Source organism: Pleuronectes platessa, chromosome 24 (assembly GCF_947347685.1).
Source record: "Pleuronectes platessa chromosome 24, fPlePla1.1, whole genome shotgun sequence".
NCBI classification, from domain to species: Eukaryota; Metazoa; Chordata; class Actinopteri; order Pleuronectiformes; family Pleuronectidae; genus Pleuronectes; species Pleuronectes platessa.
This window is the reverse complement of record NC_070649.1, coordinates 11,365,387-11,388,788: the sequence shown is the minus strand read 5'-3', so window position 1 is coordinate 11,388,788 and position 23,402 is coordinate 11,365,387. Positions and strand designations below refer to the sequence as shown.

Sequence of the window (23,402 nt, the reverse complement as noted above, 5' to 3'; positions counted from 1 at the left end):
TGTCCTGGGGTCTGGGCAATGTCACACAAAGGTGTCAAGAACCACAAGGGTCAACTCCTATTGGTCACTCTGGTCCAAGACCTGTGAGGTCACCGGGGCCAATATAAGGAGAGGCCTCCCCAAGATCTTTCTCTTTCTACAATCCTTCGAAGGCCAGCAGGCTGTCCAGCCTCTCTTTCTCCAATCCTCCCGAGGGCGGAAGGCTGCTACAGCCTCTCTTCTTCCATCTCTCAGAGGGCGGAAGGCTGCTCAAGCTCTGATCCAGCTTCCTTCTCTATCCAACCCACAACCGGAGGTCAGAGGTGCAGCTCCCAGCTCACCCTTCTCAAGGAAATCTCCTCGCCCTTCAAGCTCTACAAAACTCCTCGTAGCGACGCGATGTCCTGCAGGAAAACTTCAACCAGCATCTGAGCACACGGCTCGACAGAATCACGAATGCAGAACTCTACGACCACAAAGCCAGGAGACGTCACAGAACTGCAAACTGAACAGCAACTTTCTTTTCCTCTTTCCCTCGGACTGGTAACATGATCTGGGCTTAATAATTATACATGCTAAGCGAGGGAAACGCACTGGGATGAGGAGTGTATGAGGGAGATTGAGAAGGAGTGGATGGGAGGCAGGGCCGGCCCTAGCACATTTGGTGCTCTAGGGAAGCTTCACTCCTGGCGCCCCCCCAAAAAAAAAAATTTCAAAACGATTTTCCACGGAATTATAAAATTATTTCTTTCTTTGTCGAAGTTGCTTGGACACACATACTCTAACCATAAGCCTCAATGTGCTAGCATGTTCTGACAACACAAAGGAGCCAGTACCCCTTCCGTTTTTACGATTTTTGGCTAATTAAAAAAAAAAAAAAATGTATGTCAAACTATTGGTTGGAGATATATGTTACGGGTCCCAAGATTGATACCAAAGTAACTAAGTATATCTGTAGAATACAACATGAATGCAGCAGCAGTAACGACACAGAGCTTTCAGTTCCTCATCTGGACTGCATCTTATTCAAAATAAACACAATTTCTAGTACAAGCATTTCTCTGAGTGTATACCTTTGGAATACCTCTCCCCCTCCTCTGTCTAACCAATGCTAACTACCTTCTCTAGACCCTAGTCTTCATGCATTTCATGACAGGTGTTTTAAACACAAAACCAATGACCAGGTAAAGCCCCAGCTATGCTGTTACTCACCAGACGGACATGGACGTGTACCCAAGACACAAAGTCAAATCATGTTTATGCACAAAAATAACAAACAAAAATAACAAACCAACAGACCCCCAGAGAGAGATACTGTTGCTTATTCCTACCAGGAAAGGTAACGCCAAAGGTAAATCCCTCTAATTAGTGCCTGATAAGTAATGCAATTAGTCCCACCGATGTAAGCTCAAAGCACTACGTCAGAATCAGACATTCACACTCTAAAGTTATCACACACCAGTACCAGTACACTATTCCAGGGGAAACTTATCCTACTAGAGGCCTATTACTTTCTCAGGACAGAAAAGAGTGAGAAACAAACCTGGATCTGGATTTCGGACGAGCCCCCACTTGTTACACCTTGGCTCATGTGTGCAACAAGAAACACTGAATGGCACAAAGCTCTGCAGTTACAGTATTTGTGTATTTATTCTACAGGAATAATACTACAAAGAACAAAATACAAAGAAAACCTCCACATGCCCATGTTGAGGTAGACCCGGTGAATGAGAGACCAGAGCCCAGTCTGCAGGCCCCTTAAGTAGTGCCCCCCCAGGTGTGCCACATCCCCACTGATCACCGTAGTCCGACTCCACCTACAGGAGCCTGAAACACAACACACACAGCAGACAACTCCAGGGTTGTCACAAGATGAATGACAGAATGTATAAGGAAGATATAGGGAGGTGGTGGGGAAGGTTGAAAGAGGGGATAAGGGGCATGAGCAAGAAACACAGTAAGAACAGGGGAAAGAATGAGAGAGAAAAAAAGTTAAAACAGGAGTTAGAGGAAGAGGAGAAGAAAGCTGGGGAAGGGGTAATTATGACAGAGGGATGCATAAGGATGAAAGATGAACTAAAGGAGATATAGCAGGGAATGTGAAAAGGTGCAATAATTATAAGTAAGGCGAGGTATGCAATAGAGGGTGAAAAATGTACAGGGTATTTCTTAGAGAAGACAAGGCAGGAGAAAATTTATTTTGAGCCAGTGGAGGGAAAGGGAAGGGAAAAATTAACGGACCTTGTAGGGATAGTGGAAAGAGTTGAAGAATTTTATATAGAGTTATATAAGAAAGAAGAGGTAGATGAGGAGAGTAGCAGACAGGTGATAGACAAGATGGAAGATAGACTGAGCGATGAGAATAGAGAGTTGTGCGAAGGAGAGATAAGTAATGGAGAGCCAATGACTGGATGTGGCTATTGAATTTAACTTTTAAATATCTCGTCCTCTCTGCCACATTATTTCCAGGCCACATCCTCCTCTTTATCGGAGATACTGCAGAGACTCCCCAGCCCAGGAGTTTATCTAATATCATACTGTCCTTGATGTAAACTGGCAGATTCATAAATGATACCACCAGCTCATCATTAATAAGCTCTCTAGCATGCACCATCGTTTCTCCAATTTTAAACCCATCCATGAGCCTCTCTTTACCTTTCGGGTGACTCATGGTCATTTCATATTTTTTCCCCCGTCCATGTGTCTACACGCCAGCAGCCCTCCACACAGCTCCCTCACGCACCTAATCAGCTCCATCGCCATTGCTTCATCCTCGCCTTCCATCTCTACCATTACGGTTAGCTCCCTCTCATTCCTCTCATTGTTTGTGCAGCTCTTGCTCTGCCTTTAACTCCGTGCCTCTCCCGCTATCACCTCCGTGGGTCACCGCGTTTCCACTCACCCGCTCCGTGCTTGCCGCCGCCATTGTCGCGAGGTACACTTCCAAACAGGCTCAGATACCCCCGCACAGTGCGTCACTGCCGTAGGGGGACACACACACACTAGACAAGACAATCACAACGCTAACGTCCGGTTGGATTTACACATAAGAAGAGGAAAAATAGGTAGAAGTAGAGTTTGGGCCCTCAGTATTTAAGAGGGCCCAGTGTGCAGCCCTCTTAAATACTGGTCAGCACAGGTGTGCCAATCACTGCTGATTGCTAAGGTCTGACTCCGCCTACAGGAACCTGAAACACACACAAGCACAACACCACAGCTGGACAACTCCAGGGTTGTCACACAATATTATGATACAATTGTATCTTAACGTCTCTTTACGGAACATTTCACCTGATTTATTTACATGTATAAATAGGTATTGTGGGTGGAGTCATTCGCTTACAGACATACCACCCTGAACACGCCCATTGAGGTCGTCACAGTGAGATGGCAAGAGCAGTGAAAAAAGCCAAACTTAAGTGTCTGTTTCACAAGTAAAATACGTTTTTACGTCAATGTATTGTCATTTTTTCGTTTGTTCAAAAAGAAGAGTTTATTATTTTCAACAATCCCCTGACATATCTTGCTGTTTGGGGGAAATTTCGATTTTTTTGTTTAACCTCGAAAGACGGACAGCACGGCAACAAACGAGAAGGAGCAGACAGACGTAAAAACAATCAGGGGCAGAGCAAGAGGAGGAGATGAAAGAAGTGAAGTGAAGAACGGACAACAAGAGAACAGACAAGAAAATGCCAGTGAGAGGACACACGGACCAAACACTTCCACCGCTGGTCAAACGAGGCACAGAGGGAAAATAGGCAGAGAGGAGCAACGAGGGGAGGGAACAGGGGGTCTCATTTATAACCGTTGCGGGGGCTGAAACGTGCGTACGCCACTTCTCACGCAAACGTTGCGTATTTCCACGCAAACTCTGACCCATGCGTACGAACGTTTTGGAGACGGGAAAGTGGCGACACAGACGTGAGGTGGTGAACTGAAGTCAGATTATTGATCCACTTCATCATTTACATTAAAACCAACAGCTTAGTTTTGCTCGCGCGACATATCTGTTCCACTCGAACCTTTTAATTTAAACAAAACTTGCAGCAAATTACGTTTAGATTCCATTTAACCGTGGAGTTACGGAGCCGAGTCATTCATAGGTTTTAATAATATCTTCAAACACTGCGTGTCTCATCAAATCACTGCAGTGAACGTGACTGTGCCATCAGGCGCACAGAGCGCACTGGAGATCACTTACAGGAACTGAAAAAAACTTTCCAAATAATATGCCAGAGGAGTTGAGGATCCACAGATGTGAGGGAATCGGTCCGATGCGCTAAATAAATAAATACTACCGTGACAGTGGCAAGGGGCGTGCGAATGGAAGGATGAGGAAGAAGAGAGGGTTCAGCGATGTCTGATCAGCTGATATAGAATCTATTGATCTGTGATCTGTGATCTTTTTTTTTAACTTCATGCTCCGTTCTTTCTCTCGTCTTCACTCACACCCGTTCTCCGCAGTCCGTGCTGTTTTCGTTCTGTTTTTTTCTGTCTTTCGTTCGGTTATTTTCACCCCTTGCTCCCTTGTTAGCAAGCTGACTCCCAGCTCTGCACTTTCCTCCAGCAATCCCCTTGAAAAGTTTCTCCTTAGATGTATGTTAGTTTCCTCTGATCTGGCCTGGCTATGATTTGGCCTGAGTCATCAAAGCACACTGTCTGAAGTTTTTTGTGTGATCTGAATTAAACTGTAAAATGTGCCAGGTTTTCTTTATGTAAAAGTTAATTTAAGAATTCAGAATTCGAGTATCAAACGTAAATAAAAGCATGTACATATCAAGTTTTGCTAAGATATCTTATAATTATTTCAGAGGAGCGTGACTCTGGATCAGTTCAACCAAGAGCTCAACTTGTTTTCTGAGCTTTCGACCACTTCTCAGGGTCTTCTTCAGTGAACTCAAATAGCTTTGGCCTCATCAGGTGAGCTAAGGTTTAATGTTGGTCTTGAGAGAGTATATTTTAATTATAAGCTGAAAAATGTACCTAATGTTTAAATCATAAAGCTGAGAAAAACATCACCTGGAAAAACCCTCTACTCCCTGTTAGTAAATTTAACCTCGTAACTTTCCATCTGTAGGTGTTGCAGTGTCTGATGACAGTTCATCCCTTTAGTTTAATAACAGCCACTGATCAAGTTGATGCAGCTACAGAGCTCATTTCTATGACTCAAACAAGCAGCTGCAATAATACAGGAGAAGCTGAGCTACTGGAAAACAAAGCTTCTGACAGAACATGGAGGAGAGTTCTTCTGGTAGTGGACTTTACTCAGGTTCACATCATTTGGAGAGCAGCTCTATCTGTTGGCTGCCTGAGGTTACTACAGCACAGTATGGTTACATGATGTGAGGCCGGAATTCTCATTTTTCTAAGCAGCTGTCACTTTTATATTTAGCAAGGAAAGACACGAGGTAATACGATAAATATAACAACTAAGACAGACTCTTTAAAAAGTATGGTATATGAAGTAATGGCGATATCGCTGAACATCCCTAGGCAACGTCTATGTCGCCAGGATCTGAAACAGACATGGAATTAATGGGAAAAGTAACACCAATAAGGAAAAGACAGAACGAGGCAAAGGAGGATAAATAAGAAAAGTAAGAGTAAGAATAAAGATTGAAAACAAGAATACTAATAATGCTAACACTAATTTCATTAAATACCAGGGGGCTGAAAAACAAAATACATCAGATATATGGGATGAGCTATTATGACATATGTTTACAAGGAACACAGTGATTTGAAATCCAAATGAGAGAAGTGCAGAACGAATAGATGGGAGATGTGTATACAAACAATGGTGATGGGAACATGAGGGGAGCTGCTATATTAAGAAAAGGAGGAGTGAGAGTGATTGTGAAATATTTGTTTTATTATTGTTATTATTTATATTATATATAATATATATATTACGTAACACTGTTCAAATCAATTCAAAGATCATATCCTTAGATGTCACATAGATAATTGGATCCTTTGATACCATAGGTTATTTGATTATTTGACTTATATAAAGGAGCAACAGGTACAATTGACTAAATATGAAAGAACAGCACGTAAGATTGACTTACATTAGAAGAGATGATATAACCTATTACCATCAGGGTAATTATAAGAAATATTTGTTTATTATTGTTATTATTTATATCATATATATATATATATATAGGAATCTAGGTCGATATTTAGTGCTTTTTTCTAATACTAGACCCATAAATATATATATATATATAATCGTTGAGTACTCGTTTATGTCAAAGAACAAGTTGAACAAATTACCAATTTATTGAACAATCAACCAAAAAATCACAATATAAAACAGTATAACATAATAAAAACACAATAAATTATATAATTCTCATAAAATAACTGTCCTTTCAGTGTGTGTGTATATGTTCAGTTCCCAGTATAGTGTGTGTTTGAAGATTCACTGGTTCCGTTCTGGTCCGGGTCTTTATGTCTCTAAACTCAGTCCTACCTGTCTACCTGAGGGGCAGTACTGGGGTCTGATGTCTTCTGGATAAACGATCAGGTTCAATCTGGATCATACAATTGGCCACACTGCATCCACGGTCTGGGTTCAGCTCGCAATCTCAGCATTCAGAATTACAGGATTGAGATTCTTCTGGTGTTCATAAAAAAAACAATCTACTCAAAGTGCAGAATAATCAGTGTCTGTTTTGTAATTATATTTCTAATGTTTAAAAAGTATGGTATATGAAGTAATGACGATATTGCTGAACATCATGTTACATGATGCATGTGTGTAGGTAGGAGTAGGCTACTCCTTCACAGAGTTAAAAGCTATGTTTTATAATATTTGATGTTTTGATATTTACTAACTTCTTAATCTGAACATTGTAACATGACATATAATATTGCTCAATCTATCTAGACTCCCTGTAGTTAAGAACGCTGTCTGATGTGATGAATGATGAGGAAACAGCTCTTTGTGGAAAGACGTGTGTGGCTCTTAAAAGAGCCTTTTACCAGGATGGACATGTTTCACAGTGAGGACAGCTCACTTCTTCTTGGCTGCTGCCTTCTTCGCTTTAGTTTTGGCGACCTTCTTCGCAGGGGCTTTCTTGGCAGCAGGCGCCTTCTTCACCACCTTTTTGGGGCTCTTCGCCACCTTCTTGGGGCTCTTGGTAGGCGTCTTGGCCGCTGCTGGTTTCGTCACCTTCTTCGGGGACTTTTTAGCGGCTGCTGGCTTCTTGGCTGCCGCTGACTTGGGCTTTTTAGCCACTGCGGGTTTCTTGGCGGCGGGCTTCTTTGCTTTGGGAGCGGCCTTCTTCACTGCCTCTTTCTTGCTCATCTTGAACGAGCCGGTGGCCCCGGTTCCCTTGGTCTGGACCAGGGTCCCGCTGACCACCAGCTTCTTGATGGTGGTGTTGACGCGGGAATTGTTCTTCTCCACATCGTAGCCTCCGGCAGCCAGAGCCTTCTTGAGGGCGGACACTGACGCACCACTGCGCTCCTTGGACGCGGACACGGCCTTCACGATGAGCTCACTGACGCTGGGGCCGGCGGTCTTCGGTTTCACGACCTTTCTTTTGGCCGCTTTAACCTTGGCGGCAGCTAGAGCTGGAGCGATTTCTGCCATCTTTCTCTTTGCGTTTATGATCGGGAGGTGGTACTTGAACACACCATGAGAACCGTGGAGACTCAGTCGAGCCGTGGCTCCAGTGTGCAGTGTGAACGCAGAGACACTTGTGTTTTCTCCTCACTGACAAACGAGTAAAAACTCAGTGGGTGAGCGGTGCTGGAGGCTGACAGTGAGGAAGCAGGTAGCGGACTTATTGGTTTTCATGTTGAAGTCATGAAGAGCTCTGATGCTCTCTGCATTTGGTCGGTGGAGCCTCCAAACATGACCCGTTCATCGCGGTGAGCAGCACTGCTCAGCGGCTTTTCTCACTAGTTTCTCTCCTAAAATGAGTTCAAAAGCACCACAGCTCCACCAAAACCCGTTTCCTAGCTGCTGCACATGTTTGTTCAGAGACACCGAGTAAAAACAAGCACCTGCTGAGGATCCCTTAGGAATAAAGTCAAGTAATTGTTCAGGAAGCAAACACACCGCTGATGGCCGAGGCTCCTGGTGAAGTTGAGCCAGACTTCCTATCAGAGCCGTGAACGTTTCATCCTGAGGATGCTGGAGAGTCAGTAGTGATACAGATCATATCCATGTTGAATTTGATCAAATGTTCATTTCAAGCCATGATTAAATTAATATTGGGGCACATTCGTCTGATTTAATACAAAAAGTCAACAGGTTCCATCAGTTATTTTTCAGAAAATGTTTAGGCTTTACTGGAATTGGCAGTTTCTCTACTTAGTAAATACCAACTTTTTCTCATCATATTAACACTACATGTTTCTGTATATAATGATAATCATTATTTGTGTAAATAATTATTAAAACCTGACAAACGTTTCTGAAAAACTGTTTGACCCGTGTGTGAGAAATCTCTGTTAACCTTTCATTATATGTTACCTATTGATCAATAGATCAAGTCTTCTCAGACTTTTATAGCCAATAACACATTCATATTACAAATGAAGGCCTTAGTGTCAACAAACACTTTGTTTATCCAGAATGTACACACGTGTCCAGTATGTGAAAGGGTTTGTGTAAATTGCAGCGTGTAAACATGTCATTTTAACCATTAAAACAGACCTTATTTATTGGGTCGACCCCTTCTCTCCTGGACACTAGGTGTCGCTGTTCTTCCGTTCCCAGAGCTACAGATGGAGTGGGCTTCAGCGACAATTCTTGGAGACTTTGGTTTGTTGTTTGTTCCGTTAATAAATATTCTAATAGAGCCACAGTTCACCCTTGTCGTCTCCCTCCTTGCCACAGTCGTGATCAAATGGGGGCTCGTCCGGTGCACGCTTTTCCTCCGCATTTGTGAAAGACTGGATAGGTGGAGAAGGCGATTTTTGTGAGTGAGACCTGTGATCAGGTAATGTGTGAGCGTAGTGTGACGTCACACACCAAGTCAGCTGTGCGCCTAGTGTTTTTGTGAATGAGCGGCGTAGTTGTTTTGTGTGGGAGATGTTCGGGTACGTGAACTGACGCTGTTGTGTGTTGGCTTGTTTCTCCGTGTTGCTGTGCCGGGTGTTTCCTGGTGTCGTTTAACTCGAGTGAGCCCGTATACTGTCGTAAGTGGCTGCTGTTCTGTCCCGGTTAGGCTAAAGGGCGGACTCCCTTTGGAGTTCGTTGGGGTTTGGTAGTGTGGTGTGAAAGTGGTTCGAGCAGTTGTCTCGGGAGCACGTCCGAGGCTGCAGGTGGAGTCGCCAGTTTGGTTGCTTCGCCGGGTTTGCGGGATTCAGTGCATAAATACCCACCACAACTAGCACCTGGAGACTGGGGGGGCTTTAATCAGTTTCTGGTTAGGCAGTCAGCGGGACAGCGCTGCAGTGACGTGTTGCTGTGTACAGCTTTAGGAGTGTGACTGCCGGTGCACAGAGTTAAATGTTAATATTCAGGCAGGTCAGCTGTGTTTTTCAGTCATGGCTACTGTGGATGAGTTTCTGAGTGCTCCGTCAGAGGAGTTATTAGACCGCTGTTCGTGTGATCAATTAATTAAAATTGCTGATCATTTCAAGATGGATATCGGGGATAAACGTTTAAAGGAGAATGTCTGGAGTATCCTCGTGATAATCTGGTGGAAACTGGAGTAATTGACACAAAATTCCAGGATGTGACTCCTGGGGAACTTAAACGAATGGAGCTGGAAGTTCGCCGACTGAGTTTATCTCATGTTGAGGCCAGGTCCCTGTTTCTCCTGCGCTGTCACGCTCTTTCGATGTGACCAGTTGTCTGCGTCTACTTTGAAGTATCCTGAAATGATCTATTCCACAGTGAAAATGTCTGACTTTACTTTGAACAATTTTAAACAGTGAAAATGTTGGACTTTACTTTGAAATGTCTCCAAATATATTCAGTAACAATCTTTGTTATTCAGTATGTAGTTAGTCAGTGATTGATTGATTGATTTATTTAAGCCTCGGAAAACACATTGAGGAATAAGACCCTCAGTTACAATGGTGCCAAGGGTACAATAGAGTAAAACATTGAGAAATAAATAAATAAGAATAAAATAAATAAATGTGCATATATACAGCAATACAAATTAAAAGGTCATAAATCAACCCAAACGATTCAATAAATATTATAATACTATGGTTAAGCTTAACCCAACTAGCAGTTACATCACTGCAGGAGAAGCCGGCCCTACATGAAACAAGACTCGAGAACTCCTTTAATGAAATACATGAGGCCAATTTTAACGATTTTTGGACCTCATTCCAGATGTAGGGTGCCTTATAGCCGAAAGCTGTCTTCCCCAAGTTAGTGTTAACCCAAGGCAGATATAGTGAGAGCCAGCTCTGGGAGCGGGTATTGAGGTTATTACAATTCCAGGTGATGAGAGAGGAGAGATATAATGGAAGTAGCCCAGTGAGGTCCTGAACACAGTCATCTCAGTCTCTCTCTGAACTTATTGATGTGACGACCCCTTCCACCCTCACCTGGAAACTAGGCGTCCCTGTTCCTTCTTCCCCAAAACGGTAGGGGGAGTGGAAATCAGCAACAATCAGAGCACATCTCGGCCAGGTGTGCTCTGCCCTTTAAAAGGCTGGCCAGATTCGTCTCTCTCTGGCTCTCTCTCTTTCTCTCTCGTTCTCCCTACGGCAAGAGGTTGGCTCTCCCGGACGCCAGCACCCTTCTCTGTTTTGTTTTTGGAGACTTTGGTTGTTGCTTATAATTTATTCTGTTAAATAAATATCCGGGGGGCGCTAGTGCGCATGTGGACGATGTAGACGTGTTTCGCATGTGCTCCTCTCCGCTACTTTGAAAAGCTATTTTAATACCGCATCTGTTTGCTCACAAGCTGTAGAAGTGAACATATATGTTTCTCTAAGATCTTTATTGAGCTGAAAACGCAACATGCCGAAGCCGAGCATTCCCAGCAGACCCAAAACCACGGAGGGGCAAACCGCCGTAACGAGAGCTAGTGCTAGTGCTAACATCGAGACCGACAAAGACTCTCCCATCCAGCCGGATGCACCACCAGACAAGACTTATGCCATGTTTAAGGAGATGTCCGAATCGGTCCTGCGCTGCATTAACGAGCGTTTCGATGCTTTTGAGACCAAGTTCAATGCACTGGCAGCGTCACAGTCGGAGCTACAAGCTCGTGTGGCTAGTCAGGAGCAGGCTGTCACTGAACTTGACGCACGCATGGTAACACTTGAGGCCAGACACTCTGAGCTGGCGAAGTGTAACACTCAGCTTCACGCTAAAGTGCAGGATCTGGAAGCCCGCTCTCGGAGACATAACGTCAAGATCGTGGGGATACAAGAGGGTGAAGAAGAGGGTAAACCCACTGAGTTCGTCTCCAGGCTAATTCCCAAGCTGCTTGGCGCTGATCACTTCCCGCACCCAGTTAAAGTTGACCGGGCGCACCGCTCCCTTCAACCGAAGCCGGCCGCCGGAGCTAAACCGCGCACCATCCTGGCACGTATCCACCACTTTCAGGATAAAGATCTAATCCTCCGCCTTGGCAGACAGCAGCCACTGGAGTATAAAGGATGTAAGGTGCTGCTTTTTCCCGATTATACCAGCGAGGTGATGGCCCAGCGTCGCGCCTTCCGAGATGTGATGCAGGCTCTGCGGGACGGAGGTGTGAAACACACCCTACGATACCCGGCCAAGCTCTTCGTTTACTCCCGGGATGGTGAGGCGCCCATGATCTTCGCGGACCCGGACAAGGCAGCGCGGTTCCTGGAAAGGAACAACCTAGACCAGGGGAAGTGAGCCCATGCGCTAACACCTTTCACTCAACTTATAACCGCGCTGGGGTGAGACAACTGTTTCTTCAAAGCGGCTGATTAACCGCTCACAACACTGAGACTTCTCTGTGTACATTGTTTACATATATCTGCCATTACGAAGGCCCATTTATAGTGATGTCATGTTCTCTCACTCTGGGGTGCTAGTTTTAGTCACACTCCTTGTTCTGATTACTTAATTATTGCGGTATTATACAGTTGTTTTGTTTATATATTATATAATGTCGCGGAGAGGGGAGATGGCGGTAACACAGTTAGTAGTGACTACTGTACTCGCCAGCAGCTCCTGTTAGGATTAAGGTAAGATGCTACGTGCCAGGTTCAGGTAGGCACGAGGCGGGGTGGGGGTGGAGGGGTGGTGTTTTTGTGTATGGCTCAGACATGTCAGTGTCAGTGGTTTTTCTGTGTGATTTTTCTGTAATTCTGCCAGTCAAGTTACAATGGTTAATATGCTTTTGCTCATTTATGTCATCTTTTTCATTACTTATATATGCAGGGGGCCCAAGATAGAGTAGCAGTGGGAGGCAGGAATGTCACGGTGGTCTCGTGGAATGTTAAGGGGCTGGGTCATGTTACTAAGAGGGACAAGGTTTTCCGACATCTTAAATCTTTATCTGCAGATGTAATTTTCCTGCAGGAGACTCATATAGGGGCAACTGAGCAGCGTAGATTGCGGTGTAGCTGGATATCCCAGGTTTATCTGTCGTCGTTTACCTCTCACGCTCGTGGGGTGGCTATTCTTTTCAAGAAAAATATCCCGTTTCAACTCACTTCACTCAATACAGATCCCAACGGCAGGTACATTATGGTTTCTGGGACTATTAATTCATTTCCGTTAATATTTTTGAATATCTACGGTCCGAATGTAGACGATCCTGATTTTTTCAAAAAAGTTTTTGATTTGTTGCCAGATGCCACCAACTCTAATATAATAATTGGAGGTGATCTGAATTGTTATTTAGATCCCTACTTGGACAGATTGTCGTCACGTCCACCTCCAAAAATTACGTCTGTGCAGGTCCTGAACGATTTGATTAAGTCTAGGAATGCAGTGGATATTTGGAGGATTCAGCATCCTACAGACAGGGACTACTCATTTTACTCACATGTCCACAAGTCGTACAGCAGGATAGACTATTTCTTGATTGATTCACGTCTAATTCCTTCTGTCACTAATACTAAATACCATAATATACTAATTTCGGATCACAGTCCCCTGTCGATGTCCTTAAACCTCTCTCTCCCTAAACAGAATTACTCCTGGCGCTTTAACCCTCTGCTGCTCTCCGATGGTAACTTTGTGGAAGCCATTACTACCAAATTAAAAACCTTTATAGAAATCAACGACAACGGTGAGGTGTCGGATTCTACTCTTTGGGAAACTCTAAAGGTCGTTATTCGTGGAGACATAATTTCCTATGAATCTGCCATTAAAAGAGAGAGAGAGAAGCGTTTGTTAGAAATCAGGAACACTCTTCCCACCTATGAAGCGACATATCGAACCTCAATGTCTTCTGAAGACTACAACAAGATAGTTAAGCTCAAATATGAGTATAACTGCATCCTAGGAGGACAAATCAACAGCCTTCTTCTGAAACTGAGACAAAAACATTTTGAGCTGGGGGAGAAACCCGTGGGGCTCCTGTCGCGGCAGCTGAGGGGTGTGCAGGCTTCCAGGGCAATTCACAATATCAAATCTGAGGCAGGCACCCTGTTGACCGACCCTATAGAGATAAATGATCGTTTCAAAGAATTTTACAGTAAGCTGTACTCTTCTAAATGTGATACCACCCACTCTGACCTGGCCAACTTTTTTGACTCTCTTGAAACACCTAAACTTAGTGATGTGGCCAGGGATGACCTAGACTCCGATTTTACACTGGAAGAAATAGTATCTGCCATTAAATCCTTCCCATCAGGCAAAGCGTCCGGGCCTGATGGCTTCGGCTGCGAATTTTATAAGAAGTTCGGTGGCATTCTTGCTCCGCTTTTGCTCAGGATGATGGTGAGTTCTAAAAGAGACAAAATCTTACCAAAAACGCTTTATGAGGCCAATATCGCCCTCATTCTGAAGAAGGGCAGGGAGGAAACAGACCCAGGCAGCTACAGACCTATTGCACTCCAGAATGTTGACAGGAAGATAATAACCAAAATATTAGCTGGTCGCTTAAATAGATATTTGTCGTCAATAATTCATCCTGATCAGACAGGGTTCGTCCCCGGTAGACTATCCTTTTCCAACGTCAGACGCCTTCTTAATACTATGTATGTTGATCACACGGAAACCAATGGGGCAGCAATTTTGTCTCTAGACGCACACAAGGCTTTCGATCAGGTCGAATGGCCATATATGTTAGAATCCCTGCACAGATTTGGGTTCGGTGACTCTTTTGTATCTTGGGTGAGACTGATATATGCTGACCCGATGTGCTCCATTTTAACTAATGGTGATAGATCGGCACCATTTCCTTTACGTCGCTCGGTACAGCAGGGCTGCCCTCTCTCGCCTGCCCTCTTTGCTGTTGCGCTGGAGCCCCTCGCCTTAGCAATAAGAGCCCATCCGGGAGTTGTGGGTCTGGAGGTGGGAGGTACCGAAATGCTCATTAGTCTATATGCAGACGATGTCATATTAGGCCTAAAAGAGCCAGAAAAATCTGTTCCCCTTTTGCTAGAACTGATTACCTCTTTCGGAAAGCTGTCTGGGTATACAATTAACTGGGCAAAGAGTGAATTTATGCCCCTTTCCAACACCTACACGCCCGGTTTCCTAGAAAATATCCCTTTTAGGTTGGCTAAAGACCACTTTACATATCTTGGCCTGACAATACCCAGGGAACCCAGACTCCTATTCAAATTAAATTTCTCAGAGTTTGTGGCTAAGCTTAAGGGTAATATAGAGGCTTGGAAGGTCTTGCCCCTGTCTATGATCGGCCGTATTAACTCGATTAAAATGGTCTCCCTTCCCAGGTTTCTTTACCTTTGTCAGAACCTTCCTATTTTCCTCACATCAGCTTTTTTTAAAGAACTAGACTCCATAATTTTGTCATACATCTGGAACTATAAGAACCACAGGATCTCAAAAGCCCACTTACAAAAGGCCAAATCAGAGGGAGGACTGGGTCTACCTATATTCAGACATTATTACTGGTCTGCCAACATTAGGGCACTGATGTTTTGGCAACTGGAATCTCCAGGCAGTTTGGCCCCTGGGGCCCCCTCCTGGTTGAATATGGAGGCCAACTGTGTAGTCGGATCATCTTTATCTGCCTTGTTGTTCTGCAAAATAGAGAAGCTAGCCATTTTAAGGAGTCAAAGTTTTGTTGTTAAAAACGCTGTTAAAATATTAAACCAGGTGAGAAAAGCCTTGGGTCTGCCAATGACATCTGTACATGCACCTATCTGCTTCAACCACTCCTTTATGCCTTCAACATCAGACAGAGTTTTCCATGCCTGGAGGGAGAAGGGCCTTACTTCCATAAAGCATTTGTACGTGGATGGGCATTTCGCTTCTTTTGATGAATTGCGGGCAAAATTTGAGTTACCACACTCGCATCATTTTCGTTACCTGCAAATCAGAGACTATGTTCGATCCAAAATCCCTGATTTCAAAACTCTCCCAAAGGAGTGTGTACTTTTCGATATCTTAAGGGGCCCCCCTGACTCCAGACATCTCATTTCCAGATTTGTGCGTTTGTTTGATGATTGCAACAGGGCTGCCACGGACAGGGTGAGGCAGGCTTGGGAGGGAGAGCTAGGCATTGAGCTGTCTGCAGAAACATGGGAGAGGTGTTTAGCTATGATACAATCTTGCTCAGTTAGCAGCAGACATCAGCTGATTCAGTTCAAAGTTGTTCACCGTCTTCATTACTGCAAAGTCAAACTGCACAGGATCGCTCCCTCTGTCTCACCGCTGTGCGACAGGTGTAAGGGGTCGGAGGGCACACTGTCTCACGCCTTCTGGCTCTGTCCCTTGTTGACTGAATTCTGGAACAAGATATTTGACTGGTTCTCCAAGGCCTATAAGAGACTCTTCCGACCGGAGGCTGAACTTGCAGTCTTTGGCTGCTCACAGACTACAGCGTGCCTACCTGCAGCAATGCAGCAGTCTCTGATGCTGGGGATGATTGTTGCAAAACGGCTAATCTTACTGGAGTGGAAGTCGATGTCTCCCCCTTGCTTTCGGAGGTGGTTGGCTGACATGGCATCAACCATACAAATGGAAAGACTCAGGTTCACAAGGACTAATTCAATTGGAAAATTTTTGGCCATTTGGGGCCACTTCCTTGCCTACCTGGACGAAACCAGGACAGATGACAAGTAACTGGTAGCCTTACTGTATATTTGTCTATGCACTCATCTCTGTGTATGTGTGCTTACAAAAGTCACAGCTGTTTTTCTTTTTCAATTTCATTTTACATGTCTGAGCCGGGGTGTTATTATTGTTGTTGTTTTTGTTATGTCTGTTTTTTCTTTAAATGGAAAATGTAAATAAAAAAAATATTAAAAAAAAAAAAAAAAAAATATCCTGAAATAGTGACAGTTCACCCGTGTCGTCTCCCTCATTGTCACAGTCGTGAGCCGGGCTGTGACACTCATCTTTACAGATTTACTTCTGTTTCAAACAGCCATTTCATTAAGGGGCTACTTAATACTTAATACTAAAACATCATTATGCAGGCATAATTATAAGAATAGGATAAATATGAAGAAAAGTAATGGTATTGCCTATGGATGGTGTCTTACATCATGGTGTGAGACGGGTTTCATGGTGTAATCTTTACCTTCTTTTTCGGCAAAGGCAAAACACCTTGTTTCTCCTCAGATTGTATAAATATTTCAGCTTTGCAACCGGTACATTTGGTATAGGCATAGAAATCAAAGGAATCTTAGACATCATAGCAATCAATGACACTGTGACATTAAAGCAAACTGACAACAAAATAGAATAACTTGACTAATGAAATCCTTTGTAGTTTAAAAGTGTTTTCCCAAATTGATTTTATTCGTTTGAAGGAGTTCCCATTTACTTAAATTGTACTGCATCGGCTACAATGCTTTTTACCCGTGAAACTCCAAATGGGATCTACATTTGACTGTTTTTATTAGAAAACTACAAAATGTATTTATATTTTTATTTTCTAAGTATTGTAACTGTATTTACACAAGCTTAAATTATACACATAGGTAACCTTAAAAACGACGTCCTTATGCAAAATATTATTAGGCTGTGTCACCAATCAAGAGGAGGATGTGGTCGAGTACCAACGTGGCGGACGTGACAAGATTCCTCAAGCTAAAATTCAATAATCAGGTCCAATCACAGCCGTACTCAGCCAGATTCAATACTGCGCTGGGTGCGGAGTACTTTAGAGTAATTCACGACAAGCAAATAAGAGTATGCAGGATGTGTGTACAGCCGGGACATATACAGTGCCTTGCATAAGTATTGTTGGTGGTATAACCACAGATTAAAACGTATTTCATCGTGAGTTTATGTAATGGACCAACACAAAATAGTGCATCATTTGGAAGTGGGGGGAAATATTACATGGATTTCACAATTATTTACAAATAAAAATCTGAAAAGTGTTGAGTGCATATGTATTCACCCCCTTTACTGTTAAACCCCTAACAAAGATCTGGTGCGACCAATTGCATTCACAAGTCACATTTGCAAGTCACATAATTAGTAAATAGGGTCCACCTGTCTGCAATTTAATCTCAGTATAAATACACCTGTTCTGTGACGGACTCAGAGTTTGTTGGAGATCATTACTGAACAAACAGCATCATGAAGACCAAGGAGCTCACCAAACAGGTCAGGGATAAAGTTGTGGAGAAATATGAAGCAGGGTTAGGTTATAAAAAAATATCCAGAGCTTTGAACATCTCTCTGAGCACCATAAAATCCATCATAAGAAAATGGAAAGAATATGGCACAACCGCAAACCTACCAAGAGGAGGCCGTCCACCCAAACTGAAGAGTCGGACAAGGAGAAAATTAATCAGAGAAGCAACCAGGAGGCCCATGGTTACTCTGGAGGAGTTGCAGAGATCCACAGCTGAGGTGGGAGAATCTGTCCACAGGACAACTATTAGTCGTCTACTCCACAAATCTGGCCTTTATGGAAGAGTGGCAAGAAGAAAGCATAAAAAATCCCGTTTGGAGTTTGCCAGATGCCATGTGGGAGACACAGCAAACATGTGGAAGAAGATGCTCTGGTCAGATGAGACCCAAACATTTTGGCCTCAATGCAAAATGTGTGGCGAAAACCCAACACTGCCCATCACCCTGAGCACACCATCCCAACAGTGAAACATGGTGGTGGTAGCATCATGCTGTGGGGATGCTTCTCTTCAGCAGGTACAGGGAAACTGGTCAGAATAGAGGGAAAGATGGATGGAGCCAAATACAGGGAAATCCTTGAAGAAAATCTGATGCAGTCTGCAAAAGACTTGAGACTGGGGCGGAGGTTCATCTTCCAGCAGGACAATGACCCTAAACATACAGCCAGAGCTACAAAGGAATGGTTTGGATTAAAGAATGTTAATGTCTTAAAATGGCCCAGTCAAAGCCCAGACCTCAATCCAATAGAGAATCTATGGCAAGACTTGAAGATTGCGGTTCACAGACGGTCTCCATCCAATCTGACTGAGCTTCATCTTTTTTGCCAAGAAGAATGGACAAACCTTTCCATCTCTAGATGTGCAAAGCTGGTAGAGACATACCACAAAAGACTTGCAGCTGTAATTGCAGCGAAAGGGGGTTCTACCAAGTATTGACACAGGGGGGTAAATACTTATGCACCCAACAGATGTCAACTTTTTTGTTCTCATTATTGTTTGTGTCACAATAAAATTTATTTTGCACCTCCAAAGTACTATGCATGTTTTGTTGATCAAACGGGAAAAAGTTTATTTAAGTCTATTTGAATTCCAGTTAGTAACAGTACATAATGGGAAAAAGTCCAAGGGGGGTGAATACTTATGCAAGGCACTGTATATTACTCATGTAAAATTATGTTAAGCGATATCCGTTCGAATTCATATCCCATACTTATTAAATATTGTACCTTTGTTGTTATATTTATCGTAGTTTCCTTGTGTCTTTCCTTGCTAAATATATAAGTGACAGCTGCTTAGAAAAATGTCAATTTCGGCTTCACATCATATAACTGTGCTGTACTGCAGTAACATCAGGCAGCCAACAGATGGAGCTGCTCTCCAAATTCTGTGAACCGGAACAACGTCCACTACCAGAAGAACTCTCCTCCATGTCCTGTCCGAAGCTTTGTTTTCCAGTCGCTCAGCTTCTCCTGTTTTATTGCAGCTACTCGTTTGAGTCATAGAAATGAGCTCTGTAGCTGCATCAACTTGATCAGTGGCTGTCATTAAACTAAAGTATTGATGAACTGTCATCAGACACTGCAACACCAACAGAGGGAAAGTTATGTTGTTAAATTTACTGACAGGGAGTAGAGAGTTTTTCCAGGTGATGCTTTTTCTCAGATTTATGATTAAAACACGAAGTGAATTTTTCAGAGTATAATAAAAAAATACTTAATTGTTTTAATCTTGTTTCAGGACCATGGACAGAGATGTTTGTTTTGTTTAGGTGCTGCACTTCAACAGTGTGATGCCCTGAATGGATGTTGTGGAGCAGAGTGCAGCCGCTTTACGCTTCAAGTCTGTGCAGAAACACACGTAGGTGAAAAATTAGATGACTGTATCTAGACAACTATACAAAAAAATATTGTGTTACCACAATTAAGAAAGTGTTGTCGACATTACTCATTCCATGGAGAGAATGGTAATAAAACCATAATACATCTATGGTCAAGCTAAATAAATCTATCATGTTGCTAAAATTATCTGTCTAATGTCTTAATACAAATAGATTAACAGACATTAACATGAATACTATACACACACGGCCATTTAGATGATATATAAATTCACACAGAGCCACTACATGTGTTGCTATTCTTTTCTGACTGATTCTTTTTCTGACTGACCAATGACAGCTTCCCATGTCAGCTGACCTGCCTCATTATATTCAAATAGAACTCTGAGCCTGAGGGGCAACTCGGTGAAGGACAGATGTTGTTATTAGTTGAGTTCCTGATCGTCACCATTGCTTAAATTATTATATAATTAATGTGTGTTCAGTGTGTGCGAGCAGGTTTGTATGACATAAATGGTTGTGTGTGTGCATGTCTCTAAAGACGGCAAAGTATTATGATCTGGCCTCATCAGCTCACCTGATGAGGCCAAAGCTATTTGAGTTCAGTGAAGAAGAGCCTGAGAAGTGGTCGAAAGCTCAGAAAACAAGTGGAGCTTCTGGTTGAATTGATCAGTCATGCTCGTCTTAGGAACAAGAGTAAACTTCAATGCTCAAAACATTTAATGGAGGAATTCAAACCATTCAGATGGCGACAGAGCTCCATGCACTGTTGTTCAGGACAGCCTCATCACTGTCACACCAGAAGAATCACAGGAAGAAATGTATACAATAATAATAATGATGGCTGAGTTCCATTTTGCTGCTCCAGTTTCATGGTCCTGGTGTTGTGCATGCTGGATCACTGATATGTGTACTGGGGCACTTTAATACAACAGAGGACCTGGTCAATGTTTTGAATGAAAACCTCATTTATGTGAAACACGTCTATAATCCCACACGTGACCGGACACACATCACCTAACTTTAAAAAAAAAAAAATGACTTTACAGCTTCATTAAAACTATCATCAGAGTTATTAATTAGGAAAACATTACTCTGTAAATAATAGTTAGTAATTATTGTAATAAATAATTATCACTACCTCTTCCCCAAGATTTGCATCATGTAGCATATGAGACGTTGAGGGATCATTTAATCTGTTATAGCCACATTACTTTTCATTTGACAAATATTAACATGTGTTGTTTGTCTATTAATTTTGTTCATCTTGACAGATAAAAGCATGTTCCTTTAATGCCGTGGATCCATTTGCATAAGGCATATTGAAATTTGAAGTACGTCTTATTTATATTAGGTTTCCAGATGTACACTGGTTTCCTCAATTACTGACAAGAACATCTGACACATCATAACCATTCCAGTTTTGACGGCTAATGTGCAACATTAGTAGCTCTTTAAAGAATACACATTGGAGAGTATGCAAGCTAAGACCCGGCCTGCTATTAATCTAAAATAGATTAATATTGCTGCTTTCACTTCACGTGTCAAATAGAGCCATGGTCAGAGCTGCAACGAAATCAAATATTTATTTTAAATGAGATGACTTAGCTTCGTCTGACAAACTGATCTACTCGGCGTAAACAGCTTAAGCTATTTAAAAAGGTGCCTTTGGTAAAACATTCCAATTGTTTTGAAAGACAAACATGTCTCCCAGGGATGGAGCCCATATACACAAGTGAAATCTTTGCAGCCTTGAACATAATTGTAATGGTTGCATTACAGGCATTCATCGACAGAACAATTATACCCCACTGATATAGTCTCGTGATGAGAAAGGTTAAGTATTACTGAATGCTATGAACACAAATATCACTAGTATCAGGATGGCCGAGGCTCCTGCTGAAGTTGAGCCAGACTTCCTATCAGAGCCGTGGATGTGTCATGCTGAGGAGGCTGGAGAGCCATTCTAGAGTTAGGACTCAATTTTATATCCATGTTTAAATAATACATTTTACTAAATATTCACTTCAAGCAGGGATCAAATTGATATTGTGGCACATTTCTCTCATTTATTACAAAAAAGTTAACAGGTTGTATCATTTATTTTGCAGAATATGTTTATGATTTAGTGGTATTTGCATTTTCTCTGCTGTCTGATTTAATAAATACCAACTTTGGCTCTTCACATTAACACTAGGATACATGTTTATGTATATTATTTGAATCATTATTTGTGTAAAATAATCATTAAAACTTGACAAATGTTTTTGAAAAACTATTTGTCTCATGAGTGAGATATCTTTCAACCTGTCCATATGTTACCCATTGATCAATAATCCAAATCTTCTCAGACTTGTATAGCCAATAACACATTCATATTAAAAATGAAGGCTTTAGTGTCAACAAACACACTGTGTATGCAAAATGTACACAAGTGTGTACATTGCTGTGGGTAAATAGTAGCATGTTAACATGTTCTTTGAATCATTCAAAAATACTTTAATCATGTAGTACATCATAAAAAAACACACCTTTATATTACTCTTAAGTTACAATTTGCTATTATAATTTATTTAGAATCATAATTATTTCAAATTGAGGATTACAGGAGGGATAAGGGAGAAATGTAAATTGGTTTGACCACAGTTTTTCACTCAATGTTGTTCAATATTCACAGAGAGAGTAGTAAGCAAAAAATGTATATTTGTCATGCTTGGTAATACTGTAAACGACTTTAAAGAATGTTTCCCTTTGACCTTAAAGTCGCAGTCATGTGTCGGTAACAACACGTAAATTACACTCGGGAGATTAGCTCCATGGTTTAGTAATCAAAGACCTGTTTTAAAACTGATATCACAGCAGCTGGATAACCAAAATTATATTCCCCTGGCCATGGAAGATAGCCCAATATATATATATGATAAGAAAGCACTGAGAAATAGCAGTCATAGTTCTAACAATACATCTATCCCTCTGACCCTGAGGAGCAATTATTTCATACGCTTCTTTACAAATACAATTATCACCACCAGGGGGGAAAAAACACCTCATGAATTACAGATCACTGATTTGAGAGAGAACGCGTCCTGCAGTAGAAAACTGCAATTTGATTTAAAAACAATTATTTTCAATTGTAAAGGTATGCAGGGTGTTTAGAATGTATTCAACAGGATTATTTTCAATTGTATGACCAGAGTTACATTAGTTAAGAGTGTCTGTTTACATATGGATGGACATGTCATTAGAGCGAGGACAATTTGTCTCCATAGAGAAAGTGTGTGGCTCTTAAAAGAGCCGTTGGTTTGAAGTCTCCGCAGAGTGGTTTACTTTGAGCTGGTGTACTTGGTCACGGCCTTGGTGCCCTCAGACACGGCGTGTTTAGCCAGCTCCCCGGGCAGCAGCAGGCGGACGGCGGTCTGAATCTCCCTGGAGGTGATGGTGGAGCGCTTGTTGTAATGAGCCAGACGAGAGGCCTCACCGGCGATGCGCTCGAAGATGTCGCTCACGAAGGAGTTCATGATGCCCATAGCCTTGGAGGAGATCCCAGTGTCGGGGTGGACCTGCTTCAGCACCTTGTACACGTAGATGGCGTAGCTCTCCTTCCTGGACTTTCTCCTCTTCTTTCCACCCTTACCGGGGGCCTTCGCCACCGCTTTCTTGGAGCCCTTCTTGGGCGCGGGCTTCGCTACTTCAGGCATCGTCACGAGATTTGTTTCCGTTCAAATGAATACAGACGTTGGTGGCCAGACTGTATTTGAACACATCACATGCAAATCGTTATGTGCCGTTCCCTCTCTGTCATTGGCTGAATGTGGAGCGCCAGTGTAACAGCACGTGGGAGTGTCTCCATATTCATGAGTCTATTATTCTGCTGCGGACAGAGGTT

At 42.6% G+C, this 23,402-nt stretch overlaps 4 protein-coding genes across 4 annotated transcripts in view; 1 reads left to right on the top strand and 3 right to left on the bottom strand.

Annotated features, from left to right (window-relative positions):
• Positions 1-23,402, top strand: part of LOC128431094 (uncharacterized) — an 870,493-nt gene that overhangs the window by 819,693 nt on the left and 27,398 nt on the right. The gene's annotated exons all lie outside the window — the stretch shown is intronic.
• LOC128431095 (histone H4) overlaps positions 1-23,402 on the bottom strand; it is a 317,773-nt gene that overhangs the window by 288,153 nt on the left and 6,218 nt on the right. The gene's annotated exons all lie outside the window — the stretch shown is intronic.
• Positions 7,001-7,597, bottom strand: LOC128431117 (histone H1-like). The gene has a single exon (XM_053417344.1). The coding sequence runs from the start codon at positions 7,580-7,582 to the stop codon at positions 7,001-7,003; it is 582 nt and encodes a 193-aa protein (XP_053273319.1). The 5' UTR covers positions 7,583-7,597.
• LOC128431109 (histone H2B) lies at positions 22,840-23,214 on the bottom strand. Its single transcript, XM_053417337.1, has one exon. It carries the CDS (start codon positions 23,212-23,214, stop codon positions 22,840-22,842), a length of 375 nt encoding a protein of 124 aa, XP_053273312.1.